Genomic DNA, 20,335 nt, shown 5'->3' on the forward strand with positions numbered 1-20,335 from the left:
TTTCACAGTCTGAAGCGTAAAAACTTTGAAACATGTTCGGGGAATCTTGTATTTACAGCACAAATGCATCTGCTTAAACTTCTGGATAGTGCACATCTGACTGTTTCCTGTTCATCGGGCTTTTCTGGCTGTGATCAGCCAAGACATTTTCCAAACTGTATCCATGTGACTCCTGGATATAAATATTTTATGGAAAGGCGGGGCGAACAGACACCCACACTCAAGTACGGGCGATTTGATGATGTAAATGTCGGCCGGTCTGCAGAGTGAACAATTGGGGCAGGCATATAGGCTCAGATCCAGATCAAAGGACTTTCCCAGGGCAATTCTCAGGGCTTCATCGTCCCAGATGCATCATAGACATTCTTTGGAAGTAAGGTGTTATGTTCCCATTTGTGTAGCCGGTGCAGTACATTCATGTCTTTTAAGTGTACCTGTGAATTTATTCTGGACATTAGAAGGCTACAGACGCAAATGCCAGATTTTGTGAGGTGAAAAAAGAAAGAGACTATAACAAAATCTCCCAAACACATGATGGAATGAAACAAAAGGCCGATAAGACCGGCTCCCTTGTTTCCATTCATATTACCGGTCTAGCCAATTTGTCAGTCATTTTCATCCTGCGGGAGGTTGGTTACATTACTGTGGATCTTAAATTTCTCAATAGCGTGTGCAATTGTGGTCACAGGAACATCAAGCTGCTTGGAAATGGTCTTCAATTTTCTTTCTAATTTCCTGAGATAATTCTCTCATTTGCTTCCTCCTGTCCATGTTTAGTGTTTATGCACCATGTCACCAAACAGCACTTTTTTGTTTTTAAAAAAATGATTATTTAGTATTGATTCATGATAAAAATAACAAATTCAGCAAATAAAATATCCAACACTAACATAATATCACACGAGACGGATTGACCAACCTTTAGGAAACTGGTTCAGTTACTGATGAGGTCATTGTTTTCCAAAGACAAATCTGATATTTTCAAATGTTTTATTTTGAACAAAACATAATCAGCCTGCTTTCATGAAGTACTGCAGAACTGAGAGAATCATTTCTGTTGAGCGATTGAAAACTGAAGATTTGGACAATTTTTATGGCTCTAAAATATTACTCAATTTTGAAAATTGAAGTTGATGAATTTGTTAATCGATTAGTTGTCGATGAATCCATTCATTTTGACACCTCTAAAATATTCACTAACCACCAGAAAAAAACCTATGTGTGACGGAAGACTATATAAAACTACCATCTGTATTTTTATCCTCTTTTAGAAGAGGCTTGATTCCAGCCATATCCGATTCCAATCTTTTTTCTTCTTCTCTTTACTGTGACACATATCTAAATTGTGCCAATTGGAAGCAAAAAAAAATTGTGTAACTGCTGCACTTCTCTGTTTAAGTACTTCTTTTTACAATGGCAAATTCTATTTTCAATTGCAAAACATGATGCCAGTGTTCAGATTCACCAGCAACTACATGCTCTGAAAAGACAGAAATGTGTAGTTTGGCGTTACATCATTCAATCATTCAACTATTTTATATGTCTAATGTTGCACTCCTTTTAACAAGCTTTTGTTTTCAGTGATATAACGACTATACTGTGAACATTTTTCACATAACCACTGAATGTTGATGTTATTGTTGACAAAATGAAGCGTTCCTTTGGTGACCAACACAACCAAGCTGGTTGACCTTCAGTAATTCCTGAGTGGCGAATGACATGCCATTCCACAGCAAAATGTGACGTTGGCTGAAAGGAATTCAGTGCACTTTCTTTCCGGATGGACCATTATAATCATTTAAAAAAGTGGAGTATGCAAATCAAAATAAATCAAACTATGAAGCTGAAAAATAAAGAGTGTGCCAATTTTCCACAGCAGAGTCATTCACATAATTCATCACCCCCCCTCACCTAAAAAAAACAAAAAAGGTCTTGTGACCTTGACCTATACAATACAATACAATACAATACATGCTGACTTACAGTATATAGCGCTTTCACAACAGCGGCAGCTGTAACAAAGCGCTTTACATAAAGTAAAATAATAAACACAACACATAACATAAAACACGGACAGTCGTGCAGTTCTAACCACTTTTACATAACACGCTTTGTTGTTTGAAGCAGTTTGAGAAGAAAGAGGAGAGAATCAAAGACTATAGACTGATGTATGGATATAGACCGCTTGCTCTTTCTACCTACACCGTACGACACTACGCACTGTAGGTCTACTTTTGTGTCCTTCATTCCGTGCCGGATTTGGGGAAATTCCTTATTTCTGCCTCAATCACCTTGTTATCGCAACAACTTTCTCGTCATTGTCCCTCCATGCATCTTTTCCACAACTTCTTCATCCTGAATCCAAAATGAGCCATCTTAAATTGTTTCTCGTTTCCACTTTCCTTCTCTTCCTCCCCTGCATTCATCCAGCTCTCACACCTCCTCCTCATCCCTCGCTCGCTCACTCGTTCCTCGCCTCGCTATCTTAATTGCGCGGCGTGCCGGAGAAGATGGCGTGGCTGGACTGCCTGCTGCCTGTACTGTCAGCGTCCGTTCTTATTGTGTTGAACAGAAAAGAGAACAAGAAAGTCTTTTGTTTCCCTTTGATTGGTGCTCGAACAATAGCTGATGCAGAAAGGAAATTTAAAGAACGTTGCTCAGTGACTCCCACGGCTTTCTTCGGTGCGGTGACACATTCTTCCACATTCAATTGATTATTAGACACAAAGCGTCCTGACGTTATACAACAAAGCCTGTCCAAAAAAAAAAAAAAAGCTGATGCTTCATATCACAATTCAGGGCGTTAAACTCGCCACGAGTTGTTGCTCCTTTACCTAGCATGCCGAGGTGTGGCTCAAAATGAACCCTTTCACGCACCCTGTGACCTGCTAACATGATAAGCTGTCCACTGTGGTAACCGCTGTCCCCGAAATGGTTTAATGTACAAAAAAATTCATACGGCGGATTTTCCACACCACGGCAGAGAACTTTAAGACAATTACTTAACGTTCATGCAATTGGAATATAGGAGGATGCCTGAGAACCCCGAAGAAAATCCATGGTAAATCCACGCAGAGGGCCGGAATGCGAACCTGGGAAGTTTCAAAGGTAAGGCAGACACTACTTTGGGTAGTCAAATTGTTTTTTTTTCATACATTCATTCATCTTCCGAACCGCATTATCCTCACTAGGGTCGGGGGGTGCTGGGGCCTATCCCAGCTGTCTCCGGGCAGTAGGCGGGGGACACCCCGAATTGGTTGCCACCCCGAATTGGTTGCCAGCCCGAATTGGTTGCCAGCCAATCGCAGGGCACACAGAGACAAACAACCATGCAGCTCACACTCACACCTAGGGACGATTTTGAGGGATCAATCCGCCTTCAAATGTGTTTTATTTGTTTAAAAACAACAACAACAAAAGTGATCTTTTAAATCAAATTAAAGTCTAGCGGGTGAGATGGCCATGACCGACCTGGAACTACGTCGGCCATTCGGGAAAATGAACTAATTTCCCTGAAATTCCCCATGGTCTCCTCACCAGTCTCCAAGCCTCGGTACAGAAAGACAAAAACAGGAGGGGTGGCTCTCTACTTCTGTACTTAGAGAAGAACTTGTGTCTTTGTCTTCTTTAGAAATAGAAGACAAGGAGGAAGGAGAAGAAGAAGAAAAAAAGAAGCAACCTGGTTTGAGTTTCCACAGGAATTTACAAATCGAATTCATCTAACCTGATTGTACATTTGTCTACGATGCGATGAGGCATTTTGGTTAAAGTAAGCCATTTTAAGATAAAAAGAAAAACTTTAACATAGTTATTAGGGTGATGTTTCGTCGTACTCTGCCGGGGGTGCTGAGCATCCTCCGCCTACATGAATTTATGAATGCAGACTATAATCATCAGCTCGGTATTTATTCTTCATTCTGTATTTACGCATTGAAACAACCCAGCATATGAGGGAAAGGACTGCACAACTGTCCGTGTTGTATGTTACAGTATGTGTTGTGTTTATTATTCTATTTTATGTTAACTGTTTTGTGAAGCGCTTTGTTACAGCTGCTGCTGTTGTAAAAGCGCGACATAAATCAGCATGTATTGTATTGTATTTATTTCAGCAAGTTAAATTACAAATTTAGGAAGGTGAGAACCGCTGAATGACAAGTTGAACTGTTCAGAATGAACAAGAGCAACAAAATCCCCCACAAAGTTACCACAAAGAGCCCCAGAATTGTCTTGTAGCTTACAAGCTGAACCCGTTTCTGTTTCAGATAAAGTTTAGACAGTGGCAGAATGTAATTCGGTTGTACGTCTGATTCAGCAACGAAGGGATGCAATGTTGTTGTAAAATGTGTAGAGGTGGCCTATGGCATGTGAAAACATGAGAATTCAATGAAGAGTGATGAATTAAAAAAAAAGCTTAATTTCCGCCCTTTAAAAGTTTAGCTTGAAGCAAACAGACTTGGTGAGTGAAAGCGGAAGCTCAACTAAGGTTGGTGATTGATTGTTCAGGCCTGGTGCTCGTAGAATTTCATCTGTCACCAGGATCGGGGGGCGGGCTCGATCCAATTGCAACATCCATCAAACAGAAACAACAAAATGGCTGAAATAAACACACCCTAAAACGACAAATATTCTCTTTTCCCCGTGTTGCCCACTTGTGTTGCGACCATAAATGTTCTTCTTGACAAGTTTTGTGGACTAACTAGCTTTGTGTCGAATCAAAATAAAACATTTGTTTGATCAACATTTTTGCCTGGCATGTTACGGATCAAACCAGCAATTGAATCATCGTTAATTTATGTCTGTGGATTTTCTGCACTGCCAATTTAATCATAATGTCTTTGAATCAAGAAATGGCCGTGAAGATGTATAATTTAAAAGTCAACAATCGACAAAATAATTGACAGTTGCAGCCCTGAAAATTTACAGGGTTTAAATTGTAGTGCATTCCGACATCATTCCCATATATTGCTTATTATGTTAGCATTCGTCGATGAAAGGTTGTATGTCTATATTTGCAATTGTTAAAACATACAGAAAATGCATTCATTAACATCACGGCAATATAAGTGGATATTCCTCTAAAACTACTAGAATATTAATGTGTGCATTTACACGGCCAGAATATGAATGCACGTATTTATACTGCTGAAACGTGATACACATTTACAGCATGTGTGCGTGCGTGCGTGCGCTACAGCTAGTTTGTGCAGTTCTCAGCATGTCGGTTCCTTTTACACAAGTTGCATCAAAGTCACATGGGGTTTGTAACACAAGAGAAATCTTTGTCCCTGTAGGTTATTGTTCAAAATGAATAGGGAGCGAGCAGTGATGTTGAGGAATATGGTGGAATTTCTAACGTTGAACACTGGTGAGGTTGCGCAGTTCAGAATTTGCAGGAAAGGTAGGCCTGAAGTTGCACATTTTGGAGTTTAAACCTCCACAATGCAGAGTGGCAAACCAGCGGAGGTCACATTTTGTCTTGGAATTTTTGTGGCTTTTTTTCCGTGACTCTTATTCCCAAAGAAGGTGCAGCCTCAACAAAAGGCTGTCAAGAGAAGAAGAATGTGAGAAAAAGAATACACCCAGGAAGTTTAGTGAAGTCAACCGAGTCGCATTTGCAACAGCAAAGCGCCAGACACACATGTGCCATCTGTTGTTCAAAGTTTTTTATGTTTCGATCCAAACATTTGACAACCATCAAAAAGGTCAACAAAATTGATCTGTGGCGCCAACCCCCCATTGCATTACAATTTAATCATTAAAACTGAACGCTTTGTCGTTTGCAAATAGTAATATTTTTGTGGTTCTCTTATTTTACCACTTGCACGGCCGTTAAGAAGGTCGACTCTTCGCCACAGTCTATATAAACAAATCAGTGTCCTGAAAAACATTGTTGCACATTTGTGACGCCGCTCAGCGTGTCTCCTGCCCCCCCTCCCCTTGCTGTCTCGTGGTCACCTACGCCTCGTTATTCCCAATTACGTCTCGTATTTAACCTTGTGTCTAATTCTGTCTCATCACCAGATCCTTGTATGATCACCAGATCCACCAGCATTCCTTGTTCTCGCCACCGAGTCCAATTTAGCGTTGACCTTGTTTGATAATTGACCTTTTTGCCTCACTTCTCGAATCCCGTTGTGCTTGTTGCCTGCCCGTGTACGGATATGTGTTGATGCGGTGACGCAACACTGCCACGTTCAGGAATCTGTTCATTGTCAACAGTGCGATACAAAGCTGAATTTCATCTACAAATCTGGGTGAGGCTCTTTTCCACGCCTATGATGGCGGCAGTAAACGTTTGATGAATATTAACGGTGACAGCAGTGAATGTGTAAGGCTTAACTCAGGTGTTTGGATTTGTCTTTAGCCATTGCTGGTAATGACCGTGACACCGAATCTAATGTTGAATTGCAACAAAACGAGTGGCCAACGATCCGCTACTAATGAAAACGAGTGGCCGAACCCTGCACGCTCTGCGACAGTTTAGTCGATTTCGGTCCTGTCGCTTGGTTTGTGGTGGGCCTTAATTCTTCCGCCTTATCAACATTTGACACACAAAACGATGTAAGAAGATATAGTCTATTTGTCTTTTCCCTTTTTTATGCAGTAGTGCAGCACGAAGGATTGAAGTGTAGCCTATGAGACGTCACGGAGCTTTTCGGATCGTGTGGGCCAAGAGCGGTTCATCTCATAAAAGCTGCAGAGAATTACAGCTGATTTCCTTCAGTCAGCCTTTAATGGGCTCCCAAAAACCATTAGGGCCCATTCAGCAGCAAAAGCGTTTAAGCACAGTTTGCCTTTCAAACGGCATCGGCTGTTGAAGATTTAATTTCAAAGGCTAACTTGGAGCAATTCTGACAAGAGTGCTTCATTTGGAGCAAAAGGCCGTAAAACGAGTCGAACTTTGCTGCCCCCCGAGGAGTTGCTGGGAAACGATTCCAGCCGCTCGTGAAGATGTGCAGCCGTTTACTGGAGAGCAACTTACGACATCCGTAGACTATAGAGAGTAGCGAGAAAACTACAGTAAGGAAGTCCTCTGTTGTCACGTGAGCTTTTGAAGGATGCCAATAAACACTATCTATGGTGAGATCAGGAAGTGCCTCGATTTGGCCCTCGGACGCAAAGGCAAACTGGGATGGCAGCGCACTGCATTTGTGTGTCGCGTGCGCGCCCTCGAGTCATCATAGCGGAGGGAAAAAAAAAGAGTCCAGGCGGCAGTGAAAGAGTTTGTGGGCATGCAGGACCGCGGGACATTTGCGCTCAGCCACGGGGGAAACCGTTTAACGAGGGCATGGCGCGGGCTCCCATCATCCGGCGTTTAAAGGCGCTCTGTCACACTTGCACTAATTTTCTTGTCCACGTACCTCGAAGTAACATATGTTGGGACCGTGGTAAAGAGAGTACCGCTCATACTCTCTTTTACCGTCTGTCCCTTTTAAATGTTAATGTCCATTACAAAAGTAATTTCACACAAGGAAAACCCACGGATGGGGGTAGGAGTAAGGGGGGGGGGGGGATGAAAACTCCACACACAAAGACAAAATCCAACATTTGGGCCTAGGACATCTGACTGACTGTAAAGCAGATTAGCTGACCACTCAGACACCATGCTGCCCGCTCTTAAGGCCAATGAATTCTACCTCCTCTGCAGTGATGTGCAGTAGGGGCGCTTCTCCTATGGAGTCAGATATAAAAATATGAATCAAAAATAGAAGATTAGCCAAGATTCCACTTCTGACCTTTATTGAAACGTATCTTTTAAAATGGAATTTTTCAATGTATGTTTTGAAAGCTTTGGATTATGTTCCAATCGAATTCACACTGGCAAATATTGCGATAGCAAGAAAAACTAAAAGAATATTTAATATCAGGTCAAGTTAAATGTTGCTGACTTGTGATTGATTTTTTTTTTTTGCAGAATTTTCCTTTTTAAAATAAAAAAAGCATTTGGTGTTTCCTCTATTTTTTAAATGTTATGATTCTGAAAGTCTCGATTAAAAAACGTACCTCTGTTTCTGGTATTATAACTGCATGTCGTGATGTTTTTTTTTTCTTCGAAACTTTTCTTTTTTTTAACGACCGCATGTCTCTGCTCTACTGCCTGTCGCAGAGACAAATTAGGGGTAACCTGGGAAATTTCAACAAAAGCAACACAGGCGAAGGATTAGCAGGCACAATTAACTAGACAACTACATCCACTATCTGCTATTATTATCGGGCATCCAACAGTTGATTATGATATTGTGCAAATTACTGTATTTATATGGACTATAAAAGTCAGATTAAACAAAACTGTTGTCGGTCTATCAAATGATATTGTGGCGAGACAATATTTTAGCCCATGGCGGCTTCTCAAGTCCTGTTATTAACAGTTGTTGTTACATATCAAAGGTGATTTTCACTTCATAACGGATACTGGCATCAACTTTATGGAATAGCTCTCATCTTTGTTAATTTCTGTGGCACCTTTTCACACACAAGACATAACAAGATTCACCCTTCCAAACCATCAATTCGACACGACTGGTTGGTGGAAATGACCTTGGCTGAGGTTTGCGCACCACCGAGTCATATTTTAGCTTCACATGCTACCCAGTACAAATGGAGGCTGGAATCATATATCAAATACTTTCACGTGTTTTACCTTTTCTTTAGCAGACACGTTTATCATGCAGTATAAATCCAGATTAGCCAGTGCAATAAAAGGGTCTTCTTCAATCAAACACTTTTGATTTTTAAGGAGACACATTGCGGAAATTTGTACACACAATGTAGTGTATTCATTACTGCTTTCAGGAGTCAAAATGCTTGAAATTCAATTCAATTGAATTTCGCTATCGCCAAATCACAAAAGATTTTTCTGCTCACGTAACATATGGAGCAGGTCTAAGATCACCCCCCCCCCCCCACTTATGAACATAGAGTAGCTATTTTTTGTGGGAGGAGGGGGCCGGGGGGGAATTCAGCAGTTTCTCACAAAATATGATGGGAAATAACTTTTCGTGTCAATCACCATATCAAGCCACACAGGGACTTTGATGCTGCAAATAATATTACTTTCATGACACCTCTAACATCTGAACAGTGGTTATTCTTGAAGTGCAGTTAAACAACTTGCAATTTAGGAATGACTTTAGACAGCAAAATAACAACCTACTGACTGATAAACAAGCGAATGACGCCAGCTCACCAGAATGGCACGTCAACCGGAGATGGCTGTTCACACGACAATCTTCTCATGCTCGTCATATTTCCAAGATCATTGTGATTTATTTCATTATTATGACATGTGCATACTTCTGTTAATGATCATAACATATACTCTGTGATTTCTATACATACTGTATATGTTCCCTATTTGAGTGTATGCTTCAGATTGTCAGAGTGAAAGTCTGTCAAGCACTTGGTATTTAAAGCACAGCATCAGACCCCTCTCCACCCTGCCCAATGAAAAAACATTCCCAAAAAAATCGTTTTTGGTACTGGGTCTTTTGATTCAAATGAATGACTTGAATCGTTCTTGGCATTTATTGAGTTCAAAGACTGACTGAACCCCAACTAAAGTCCACATGAGCAAGCACTAGGCAACAGAAGCAAAGAAAAACTTGTTTCCCTTTTGGGAAGGTACAAAGAGATGGACGAGAGAAAATGAGAGAGTCAGAGAGTGAAAACAAGCTGATTTCAGCAAGATAAAAAAACACGGTGTAATGTAAAACATCAGGGTATTTTGTTTTGTTATGTTACGCGAACACCTGGCTACTGTTTTAAAAAGTAAAAGAAAAATGTGTGACGATCCAAGCTGACCTATGGATACCTTTAGGCTCGACAAACGAAAAGCAGTGAGACCTAGAATGTTTGACACACAAACACACGCAAGACACTTGACTGACAGCTCCCCAAAGGGCTGCGGTGAATTATTCAGCAGGAGCTGACATACAAACATCATTTGGCGCACCAGATAGGCAGGTGGCTGTGGATCATCAACACTTTCCCCCGCGGGCATAATTTTATTCACAATCAATAACTGTATTGAATATTACATGAGCCTCTGTGTATTCGCACACCGCCACCATTATATGCTTGAAGGAAAAAAAAAAAAAGACCTTAAAGACACAACTGTTGCCTGACGTGCAGCCAGCCACTGCAAGGGAGATGCATGGCAACTCCCGAGTGCTTGGCGAGTGGCGAGTCAGTACTTCGTCAGCTTTCGGATTTTCTTAGCATCAACTGCAGGAATCGATCGAGGGTTAAAAGGGTAACAGCAAATCCCAGAAAGCCACGTTGCTATGAGAGATGACAAGGCAGTTAAAACTGAGTAATCAACTAGTCCTCAAATCAACATTACTACCGAAGATGACTAATCGCTACATAGATTTTTGCCATCTCGCCTTCCATTTGGCCAATTTATAGAAGACATTTGAGTCATCGGACTATCACACTGCGGAGCAGTTTTACCCTCTGCCAAAATGGTGACACAGTCTTCATACTATATGTCTTAGCTCGGAAATGGCCACAGCAAAAGCTTGTTGTGGATGCCACTAATGTTAGCCTTGCTAGCTTCAGCTATCCTGATTGCCGTTCGTCTTAAAGTATTCATACGAGCAGGACAGGCGGCAAAGAACAAGGGCACGGCGCAAAGTAAATCATCACTGTCACCAAAATGTTGTGTTCAGTTATGCACGGGAAACAACAGTGTGATATCAAGGACTTTATTTATTGTACAGCACCCAACCACCAACATATGACACTTGCGGTATCACTATTATTACTGTTATTACTCCTCGTCATTACTGACGGAAAGTGCGTCAGTCCCTCACTGAAGTATGTTTTCTTTGAGTTGAACCGCACTTCAGCTTGGTCAGCTTGTCAACAAATCTCCACTGTAGGTTTTATTAACGGGCACAGAGTTCTGTATTAAAATGTGGGGTCCCTGGAGCAAAATTTTAATTTGACCAGAAGTCTGATTGTGTGTTAGTGCCACAGAAGGTGGTCCGCCCGCAGGATTTCAGACTCTGCAAAATTTAATCTGGAAGGGAAACTACAGAGACACTGAAAAACACATTGGAGAAACAACTTTTCTACTTAAATGCTTAGTAGCGGACAACCACTAGGCCAGTGGTGTGATACAATTGGTGAGACTGAAATGGAAAATAGTCACTGAAGACAAAATGAGGTGTGACATCTTAGTATGCATGGATGTTATTGGCGTAATTAACAAGTACTATCAAGGGGTGAGACAAAAATTAAGCAAATGACTGCAAGCTCAATTACATTTTAGTGCTTAGTGCGCTAAGAAAAAAAAAAGGAAACAATAACAACCAAAAAAAAATTTAAAAGACACCCCAACCACCAGGCAAGCCATCTAATTCTCCCAGTCCTGTACAACTCAACAATTCAATATGAGCTTACAAGTTTGGGGTTTTCAACTTTTATACAATCAATCACATGCTGAGGGAAGAACCATGTATCCCAATGGATGTTTCGGATGTATTCAAACACACAAATAAAATACATTTCGCAGTTCTTGACAAAAGGTGTCACAAATTTCTCAAAACTGAAGATGGCACTTTCGTGAAAGACCAGTTAGCACGAATCATTTAATCACGTCAAATTCTCAGTGCCCATGGCAGACATTTTTTAACAGCAGCCCCTTCACAGGCAGGCAAAATTCAAATTAAATGTGAGGGCCATAATTCACACACACACACACACACACAAACACACACACACACACACACACACACACAAAATCGAGCTGGCAATCCTCCACTTGAAGCCATTGCTCCACTTGGAACTACTCCAGACAGTTAAACTCTCGCTTGGGTCGATTGATCTGGTGTGGAGCAGAGGAGCTGATCAAATTGTCTGAAAATGTACATCACGAACAATCATGATTCATCTAAATCGGTAGTCTTCCTTGATTCTCTTTCTTTCTTCTGTCTGATTTGAAACAACCACAATGTATACCCTGAGGGGATCGTCTGCTTCCTCTTACGCACGCCAGTGTGCAATTGAGAAGTTCAAACGCAAAAGCAGACATCTCCATTTTTTTTTGTTGATGCCGTAGCTGTGATAGGCAATCTGTTCATAGGCATGGCTCTATTTTAGTCTAAATAAAGCCCTCGCCAGCTTTTGCACTTAAACTCGTCGGTGCCAAGTATACAGAGTACAGGATGAATTTAAGAAAGCCTGTCAAATTCCGATTTGTTCAGGTTGAAATATAATGATCCTATAGGAAATAATCTGCAATTATATACACAATCGTTTCGTATTCAGCATAAGCCACATTAAAAAATGTCTTTAAAAAACTAATAATATGAAGTTTCGATTGACACGGTCAAAGAGAAATTCTCTCAACCTTATGTTTACTTTTTTCGGTTATAGTTTGTAGAAGAGCATCACACAGGAGCGCTCTGTCATATTTTGACTATCAGCATGCTGTTTCAGCACAACATCCTCATCAGCCAATTCGTTCTCAATGTGCATCTCTCAGCATGTTCTTGTTGATTATTAATGCACTTTATTACCGTCTCTGCATGTAATTATGTAAAATCCCACATGCTCTCGTTCGAAATTAGCTGGCGTAACGTGAATCTCAATGTTTAAGACTGCGCTGCGGCCACTCTTCTCTCACATGGCAGCTACTTTAAAATTGTATTCAGCAGACAAGCATTTCTGATGAAAGTAATTGGCATTTGGCACCATATAAAACTATCAAAGGCATATGTGGTTATTCATTTATTTGTATAGATTATATTTCATATGATGAGGCCACTTACATTTCCAAGGAATGACTTCGTGGGGAGTCTCTGGCAGTGTAACGTCTCGTCACCAGTAAAAACACATTTTTATTTATAACTGGGATACTTCCTGTCAGGTTCTGCTGACTTGAAGTCTTTAAAATCAGTTGGCCCCTCCTAGAATGACTGACTGTCTGCAGACCCACACGGATACACAGTGATCACACTTTCGATTGCTTTTTACTACTTTTTAAAATGTTCATGTATTATTATAAGAACCTTATCGTGAATATATGTATGTAAGCTGCTACAAAGGAACCTATATTTATAGCAAGCGTAAATCTGGTGCAAAGTACAGTATTTTCGTAGACGTCTGCAGTTAGGAATGGGCGTTTGCACCGTAGTGATAGTGAACACAGTTGACTTACTTCCTGGCCAATGAAAGCGGCTCCGCTCACTCCCTTGAAATTCAGCACAGGCAAGGTACGCAAACAGTCTTTGACATTGCACAAACAGTAATAGACTTGTGGAGTCCATGTAGACCGGGGGTGGCCAACCAGTCAGAGACGAAGACCCAATTTTTTTTACTTTGTTACTGCAAAGAGCCAATTCACACCCTTCCTCGCGCGAGCGCGCGCAAACACACGCACACCCATTTCCCCCTCCCACCCCTTGCGGTCGACTTGGGACCAGTTCGCTGGCTCCCGGTCAATTTTTATCAATGTATTGGGCACCGGGTTGGCCACACCTGATGTAGAAGATCAACGCACACAAAGTACATTTATAGGTAACTGCAAGGCTTCCACCTTAATTATGTTTGACCATGCGTGATACCCCCGCCCACACACACACACACACACACCTCCATAGCTGTGCCACGGACCAGTGGGGTTTTAAAAAAGACCCTCATAAAGAATAAAGAGAATGAGTATCACAGTAATAATCGCAATGCGTTCAATAAATTTGTTTCTACGAGGATTCAGAGGGCCTGATGCACATTGTTGACTTCTGAAAGAAATACAATGACATCCATCAAACCTACCAGTGGACCATAGAATCTGTCTGCCTGCACATTGATCAAAATGACGTCACACCACCAGCGCCACAACTTCGACCTGCTTTTAGCCAAGTCTACTTTCTGTCACCAAATTTTGAAGTGCATTTTCACAAATATGGCGTTGTCAGAATGAACGTTATTCTGAAGACTCATTTGTGCATCGTTGTTAGCAGAAGGTTGATTGTCTAATTGTGTTTTAAGATAACCTGGCAACAAGTCCAGGATGTACAATCAACCTAGCATGCATGTTCTTTGATTGTGGGAGGAAGATGGAGAAAACCCATGGCAGCATGGACAGAACATGCACACTCCACACAGCGAGGCCAGAGCTGACAGCACACCCTATACCACCAACTGAATACACATACTATAGGTATTACAGCACGATGATTCATTGATCTACAGACACATCTCAGGAGGAGACATGCACAAGTGAAGAGAATCTCCACTTTTGTGAGATGTTTGTATGCAGCCTTAGTTGAGATCTTTCCTCAGCTGAGTATCCGGTCACTGTTAATGACTTTATTTTGCTTCCGTTGTACTACTTCTACTTTGGCGCTCCTGAGCTACTTTGCATGAAACTGCCGTGATCGTTAAGAAGAAAAATGTCATCTTGTGTAGTGTGTGTAGTGACTAAATGATCATGACTGTGGCATTGTGTTGTATATATTTATGCTCCTCTACCTGTGTGAGTGTTACTGTTTGTACCCGTAAAGCATTTTACTGCTGATTGTGTTTATGGAAGGCAGTCAGTGTTGCACTGGCAGCTTGGAAATTCAACAGTGTGTTGATACGAATACGGTCGAGTAAAAAAGCCAACATTTTTACAGAGAACAATATTGTAAAAACAATACACAATCCCACAGAGCTGAAAAATAAACACAGAAGAAACTATAATATGTTTGCCAGCCAAGTACTTGGTGGCGTCACTTTGTGAAGGAACACAATAAACTTGCACAGCATCGATGATCGTACCTTAATCTGCCTTACTTATTTTGTGTGAGTGTACCTTACATACGTACTTAGATGGAAGTGGTTTGACAACAATTTACATGTCTGAATGCGGACAATATTGTGGTCGACATGTCAAAAAAACTTTCCCTTCTTCACAATGTTGTGTGGCAAATAGCAATGTGCTCAAAGCGCAGATCAAAACGGAGATCTGTCTAGAAGATAGACTGAAGCATCAGCGGGTCAGAGCAGCAGTAAAAGTGCCTGATTGTTACGGTTCGATGAATACAGTAGTGTCTTTTAGTCAAAGCAAGTCATTAGCATTTTAAAGCAACCCTGCTAAAAAAACAAAACAAAAAAAACAAGGATAGCTTCTTCACAATACCAAATTATGAGACGAAGCAGAAGAGCCGACAACTTTCAAGAACAATAAAATTACGTTCAAGAGACATGATCAACATTCCTATTTAAAGTAAGGGGTCCAGTTGATTCTCGCACACCAGCGGATGTGTCGCTAATGAGGCAATGAAGCCTTCAAAATTGCCTTGTTTCAATTTCCAACATCCTATTTTGGGATGCAGGATTTTTTTTTAGCAAGGACAGCAATGAAAACAAAATGAGCAGACTAGACATGGCCCCAAGAAGGGAGAAACAAGCACAAGATTGGGTTCCATCCATCCATTCATTTTTAAATCCACTTATCCAAGGGTTACAGGCATGGCGGCGCCATCCCAGCTGTCTTCGGGCACTCGGCTGCGGACACCCTGAACTGGTTGCCAGCCAAATGCCGGGCACACAGACGAACAACCATTCATACTCCATTGTCACACCTAGGGACAATTTTGAGTGTTCAAGCTGCCTGCCGTGCATGTTTTTGGAATGTGGGAGGAATCCGGAGTGCCCAGAGAAAACCCACACAGGCACGGGGAGAAGATGCAAGTTCCACACAGGAAGGCCGGACCCCACATATTCCCTGTGGTCACCTGACAGCAAACCGCACGACCCCAAAGGGCCCGCCCCACTAGTTGGGGATGAAAGTCGAAAATTTATGACCGAATACTGTTGGTTGACTTGTGAATTAAATATTTACATTTTCATCAATTTTCACTACATTACTGATTAATGGGCTGTGTGGAGCAGAGGTTTGTCAGCAACAAAAAATAATCAAGAATAATTGTTACGGGCAGCCAGGTGGTCCAGTGGTTAGCGTGTCAACCTCACAGTGCAGAGGTACCGGTTTCAATCCCAGCTCTGGCGTCCTTGTGTGGCGTTTGCATTTTTGTTTGTTTGTTTGTTTTGTTTATTTCTCCCCGGGCCTGCGTGGGTTTTCTCCAGCTACTCCGGTTTCCTCCCACATTCCAAAAACATGCATGGCAGGCTGATTGAACACTCCAAATTGTCCCTCGGTGTGAGTGTGAGCGAGGATGGTTGTTTGTCTCTGTGTACCCTGCGGTTGACTGGCAACCGGTTCAGGGTGTCCCTCGCCTACTGCCCGAAGACAGCTGGGTTAGGCTCCAGCACCCCCTGTGACTCTTGTGAGGATAAAGCGGATCGAATACTGAATGAATGAATAATAGTTTCGTCAAAAAAAATAATAATATTGGTCACTCAGCCCCAAAATACCACCATTTAGGGGCAGTCTGATGACTGGAATTTTCATTTATTTCAATGGGGAATTTGGATGAGAAATACAGTGTATTAAATTGAGTTATCCGCTTGGTCACGGAATTAGGCTTGTAAATCAAGGTACCACCGTGCATGCATGACACACAAACACGAACGCATCATAGGTGTGTGCGAAGGCAGACCGCTGACACGTGTGTGTGCATTGAACAAAAAGCAGCATAGCGCACACGCCACGCAACACACACACACACACGCACACACACACTCTCACACACACGCACGCGCGCACGCATGTCCTACCTCCACACTTGTCCCAGCTGAAAGGTGTGGAGTACCGTTTGAAAGACCCACATGCACACTGTGCAACATCTCCGAGGTCGCCCGCCCTTATCGGTCGCTCCAGAGGGGGAAGAAGACGTGGGGACGGCGGTCGCGTTCGCCCCGTTGCCCGCCGCCGCGCCGCGCTGGTCGCTGTCCTTGGTTCTTCCAGCGGCGTCGCCGCTCGCTTCGCCTGCCGTTCCCGACGCCCTGTCCGCGCCGCTCAGCTCCGAGTAGTCGTACACGAACCACCTGAAACTGAGAACCTGCACGACGGCGGACGGCACCACGACGAAGACGAGCGTCAGGCCGAACCACCAGTAGTCGTCTCGCAGGTAGTAGTCGGCGGCCAGCCACAGGTCGGTAGCACCGTCGGAGAAGAAGACGAGAAGGGCGCACAGTACCCAGCAGCAGTCCAGCAGCGTGTACGCCTGTCCGCCCTGGGGTCCGCGGCGGGGCCGGGCGGCACAGGCGGCGGCGGCGGCCGCGGTGGAGGTGGCGGGGGTGGCTTGGCCCGGCTCCGAGAGGCTCCTGGGCGGGTTGTCATCTTCCACAGCCACCGCTGCTCCATCAGACTTAGCGGCCATGTTGGTTGGGGTAGGAGAGAAAGACGGAGGAGGTGATGGAGGTGGGGAGGAGGAGGAGGAGGAGGCAGGGGAGGGATGACGTCATAAATAGCCTCATCAGCAGCCAATTAAGCGCCAAGGAGCATTTGGAACGCTCGCAGAAACCTCCGCGGATTCTTTTTTATTTGCTCCCCAAAATCAACTCAAAGCACACGCATGTGGCAGCGTATTTATTCTTGGCGTCCTGGAGAAAAGGCGGGGGAATTGAACCGTCAAGGGGCGTGTATCTAAAAAGAAAAACGCAACACAAAACAAAACAAACAAACAAAAGAAGATCAAGTGAAGAATTTGCATGTGCAAGCATCTTCACTTTAATTCAGCAAAATGAAATCTTGCAACAAAGGTCAAAAACCATCGACTGGGCAGGGTCATTTTAGAACTGTTTCCCAACCTCTACTGATCAATGCATGGCACATATTTGGCATTTGGAAAAGCTCACGACACACCACCAAACAAAAATGTCACACAAAAAAACAACAACATATACTTCACCTTTACATACTTTCGTTTTCATTGGAAACAAAGTATCTTTATATTATTATATTATTATACAGTATTCTGTTCCTTATGATAACTGTCTCCATGAAACGATGACCTACATACTGTAGATCTTTCCAAAAGCTCTTAATGTGCTGTCTTACAGTATGAAATGGATGATTAGAGAAAAAAAATTTTTTGTGTTTTTTTTGCGGGTGGGTGGGGGGCGGGGGTGGTTGCAGGAATTTGTGCAAGTGTGGTGGAACGCAGACAGTACTCAGGACTGTTTCAAGCTCCCTTGAATGCATTTATCACTGCTACCTAAAAATACATACATTTGGTATTTATCGTGTCAGTTTCGAGATTCCCACAATTACAGTGGACCCCTGCCTGACTTTGTATATACTAATGGGCCCATTGTATCTTTTGCCACATTCAGGTCATGAAAGAGCATTACATTTTTTTTTCTGCTGGCCGCCACACAACATTCAGCATTAGCGTAGATAGATGAATAAAGTTATATAAATAATCTCACCTCAGTCCATGTCAAAGAATAAAGCAGTATGTTTATTAGTAACTGCAAGAAGACATCCCCCGGGCGGATGGTATAACGTTGGCCATTTCTATACCCACACCATTATTCACTCACCAAAATGTAAATGTCATGTCCTGTGCGTGTTTTGTTATAGCTTCAGCGAGTGTGAAGGGCATTTCCCTCCAGCAGCCGCACTTGTTCCTTATTCTAATCATGTCTGTTCGAGTATTGAAGGTCCTGCCAACTTGCCAAATCTTGTCGGATTATAAACCTCGCACACTGTTTTGCCTGAAGGGATATTTTCTGGACCTTTTGTTCATGTTCGTAGTCGCCCTTGTCCGCTTCGATTCGCATTTTGTAAGTTATTCTTCGCCAAGTGTTTATCTATTGATTTTGTGATGTGTACTGGAACTCTTGCCATTTCGTTTATGTCATGATTCGTTTTAGGGACCAACAGGTGGCACTGTAGGGCTCGCCCGGCAGCTGCACACCTGTTGGTCATTCGGTAATTAGTTGTATAAAAGGACTCCTGCCCGAACACTCTGTGTTGGGTCATTGTTGCTTTTGCTACTGTCATGCTTTGTTGGTTGCTGTTGCTTCTTGCTACTTTCATGTTTGTTTCAGTCATGTTTAGTTCATTGGCTTCAGTCCTGTTTTGGTCATGTTTTTGTTATTGAGAGTTTTTAGTTTCTGCCATGGTTTTTGTTTGTTACTTTGGACTTTGTTTAGGATTTAGTTTTCTTGTTTTAAATACAACTCTTCAAATACACCCTGCTCCTCTCTCCTGCCTGCTTTTTTGGGGTCCACCACCAACATGCAACGTGACAGTTTATTAGTTAATCTTATGTTCTTATGTTTAAAGAAGAAACATATCTTGTTTCTTCTTTTGGAAGCGCTTTTTGTTCATGTCATACCTGACTCTTTCTTTCCAGCGATTTATCTTTGTACTTTGTCGGTCCTTCGTATTCTGTAAAAAAATATTTTTGTTCCATATTTTCCCTTCCGTCTACAATTGTGGGTTCCAAACAACATTTGGTTTGTTCCTGAACTCTGTCAGTAAAGGCTTCTTCCCAGATACGTGACCTACAATTTCCTGTTTGTTTTTCCCCAGAGTTGCAATAATTCTCCCTCTAAACTGCATGGCTCTTAATAAATGAGCCACAATGATTTTCAGAGAACAGGAAGCTCGTTAAAAGGTCTCAGATCAGTGCGCAATCAGACATATGGAATCCCAGTGATTTCAAATGTATCCACACCGCTTTACCTATGCTTTAAATATTGATTTAATGTCGGTGACTGCATATTACTATTGTCTGAACTCTATTAAAGTTTAAAGAAAGCATATAAGAATGACTCTGAAATGCATACTAATTTCACAGCGTATCGTGATCACTTAGTCCAATGTTGATTTTTTAAAAAAAAGGAAACGGGTGCAATTTTGCCTCTATATACACTCAGCAGTGCATATCTAAATGAAAAATGAGCATGTGTTGTTTTTAATGACTGTCTCTTCTGCTACTAGGCCCTCGGTTTATTTCATCATGGCAGAGAGTAAAGAGCGACAGCACTGTCACAACAAAAGCTAATAGCTAACTTATTTTTGCAGCACGAGCCCAATAGCCGTTTTTTAAACATAAGAAAATACCTGTGTATATATATATATATATTTTTTTTATGTTACACTGTTCACTCCGCACTAGGACACGCACACATGCATGCACATACATGATCTCCTTTGATAACACTGATGGCATTGAATAACGGCCTGACAGCTTGGCACTGATTTATGTGAATTTATGAATCTCACAAGGGTGGGGGTCGTCTGATTTCCTGATCCCACTGGTACAGTTTCTACTCAACCATCATTTTTGTAATACCTATTGTTTGCATTAAATACTCAACGACGGATTCCTTGTATTGGAATTTCATTTGGGTCCAACGACACCTGCAAACATTACAAGGATCGGGATTAGGAATTTTATTTTCCCCGACAGGTTTGCAGAGCTGC

At 42.2% G+C, this 20,335-nt stretch overlaps 1 protein-coding gene across 1 annotated transcript in view; it reads right to left on the minus strand.

Moving 5' to 3' along the window:
• Nucleotides 1-17,978, minus strand: part of LOC127596677 (XK-related protein 7-like) — a 34,537-nt gene extending 16,559 nt beyond the window's left edge. The window contains exon 1 of the mRNA XM_052059463.1: nucleotides 16,672-17,978. Within this exon, the coding sequence (XP_051915423.1) occupies nucleotides 16,672-17,276 (605 nt within the window). The 5' untranslated portion in view covers nucleotides 17,277-17,978. The remainder of the gene's footprint in view (nucleotides 1-16,671) is intronic.
• Nucleotides 17,979-20,335: the final 2,357 nt, after the last annotated feature.

This window comes from Hippocampus zosterae, chromosome 2 (genome assembly GCF_025434085.1).
Source record: "Hippocampus zosterae strain Florida chromosome 2, ASM2543408v3, whole genome shotgun sequence".
Taxonomy (NCBI): Eukaryota; Metazoa; Chordata; class Actinopteri; order Syngnathiformes; family Syngnathidae; genus Hippocampus; species Hippocampus zosterae.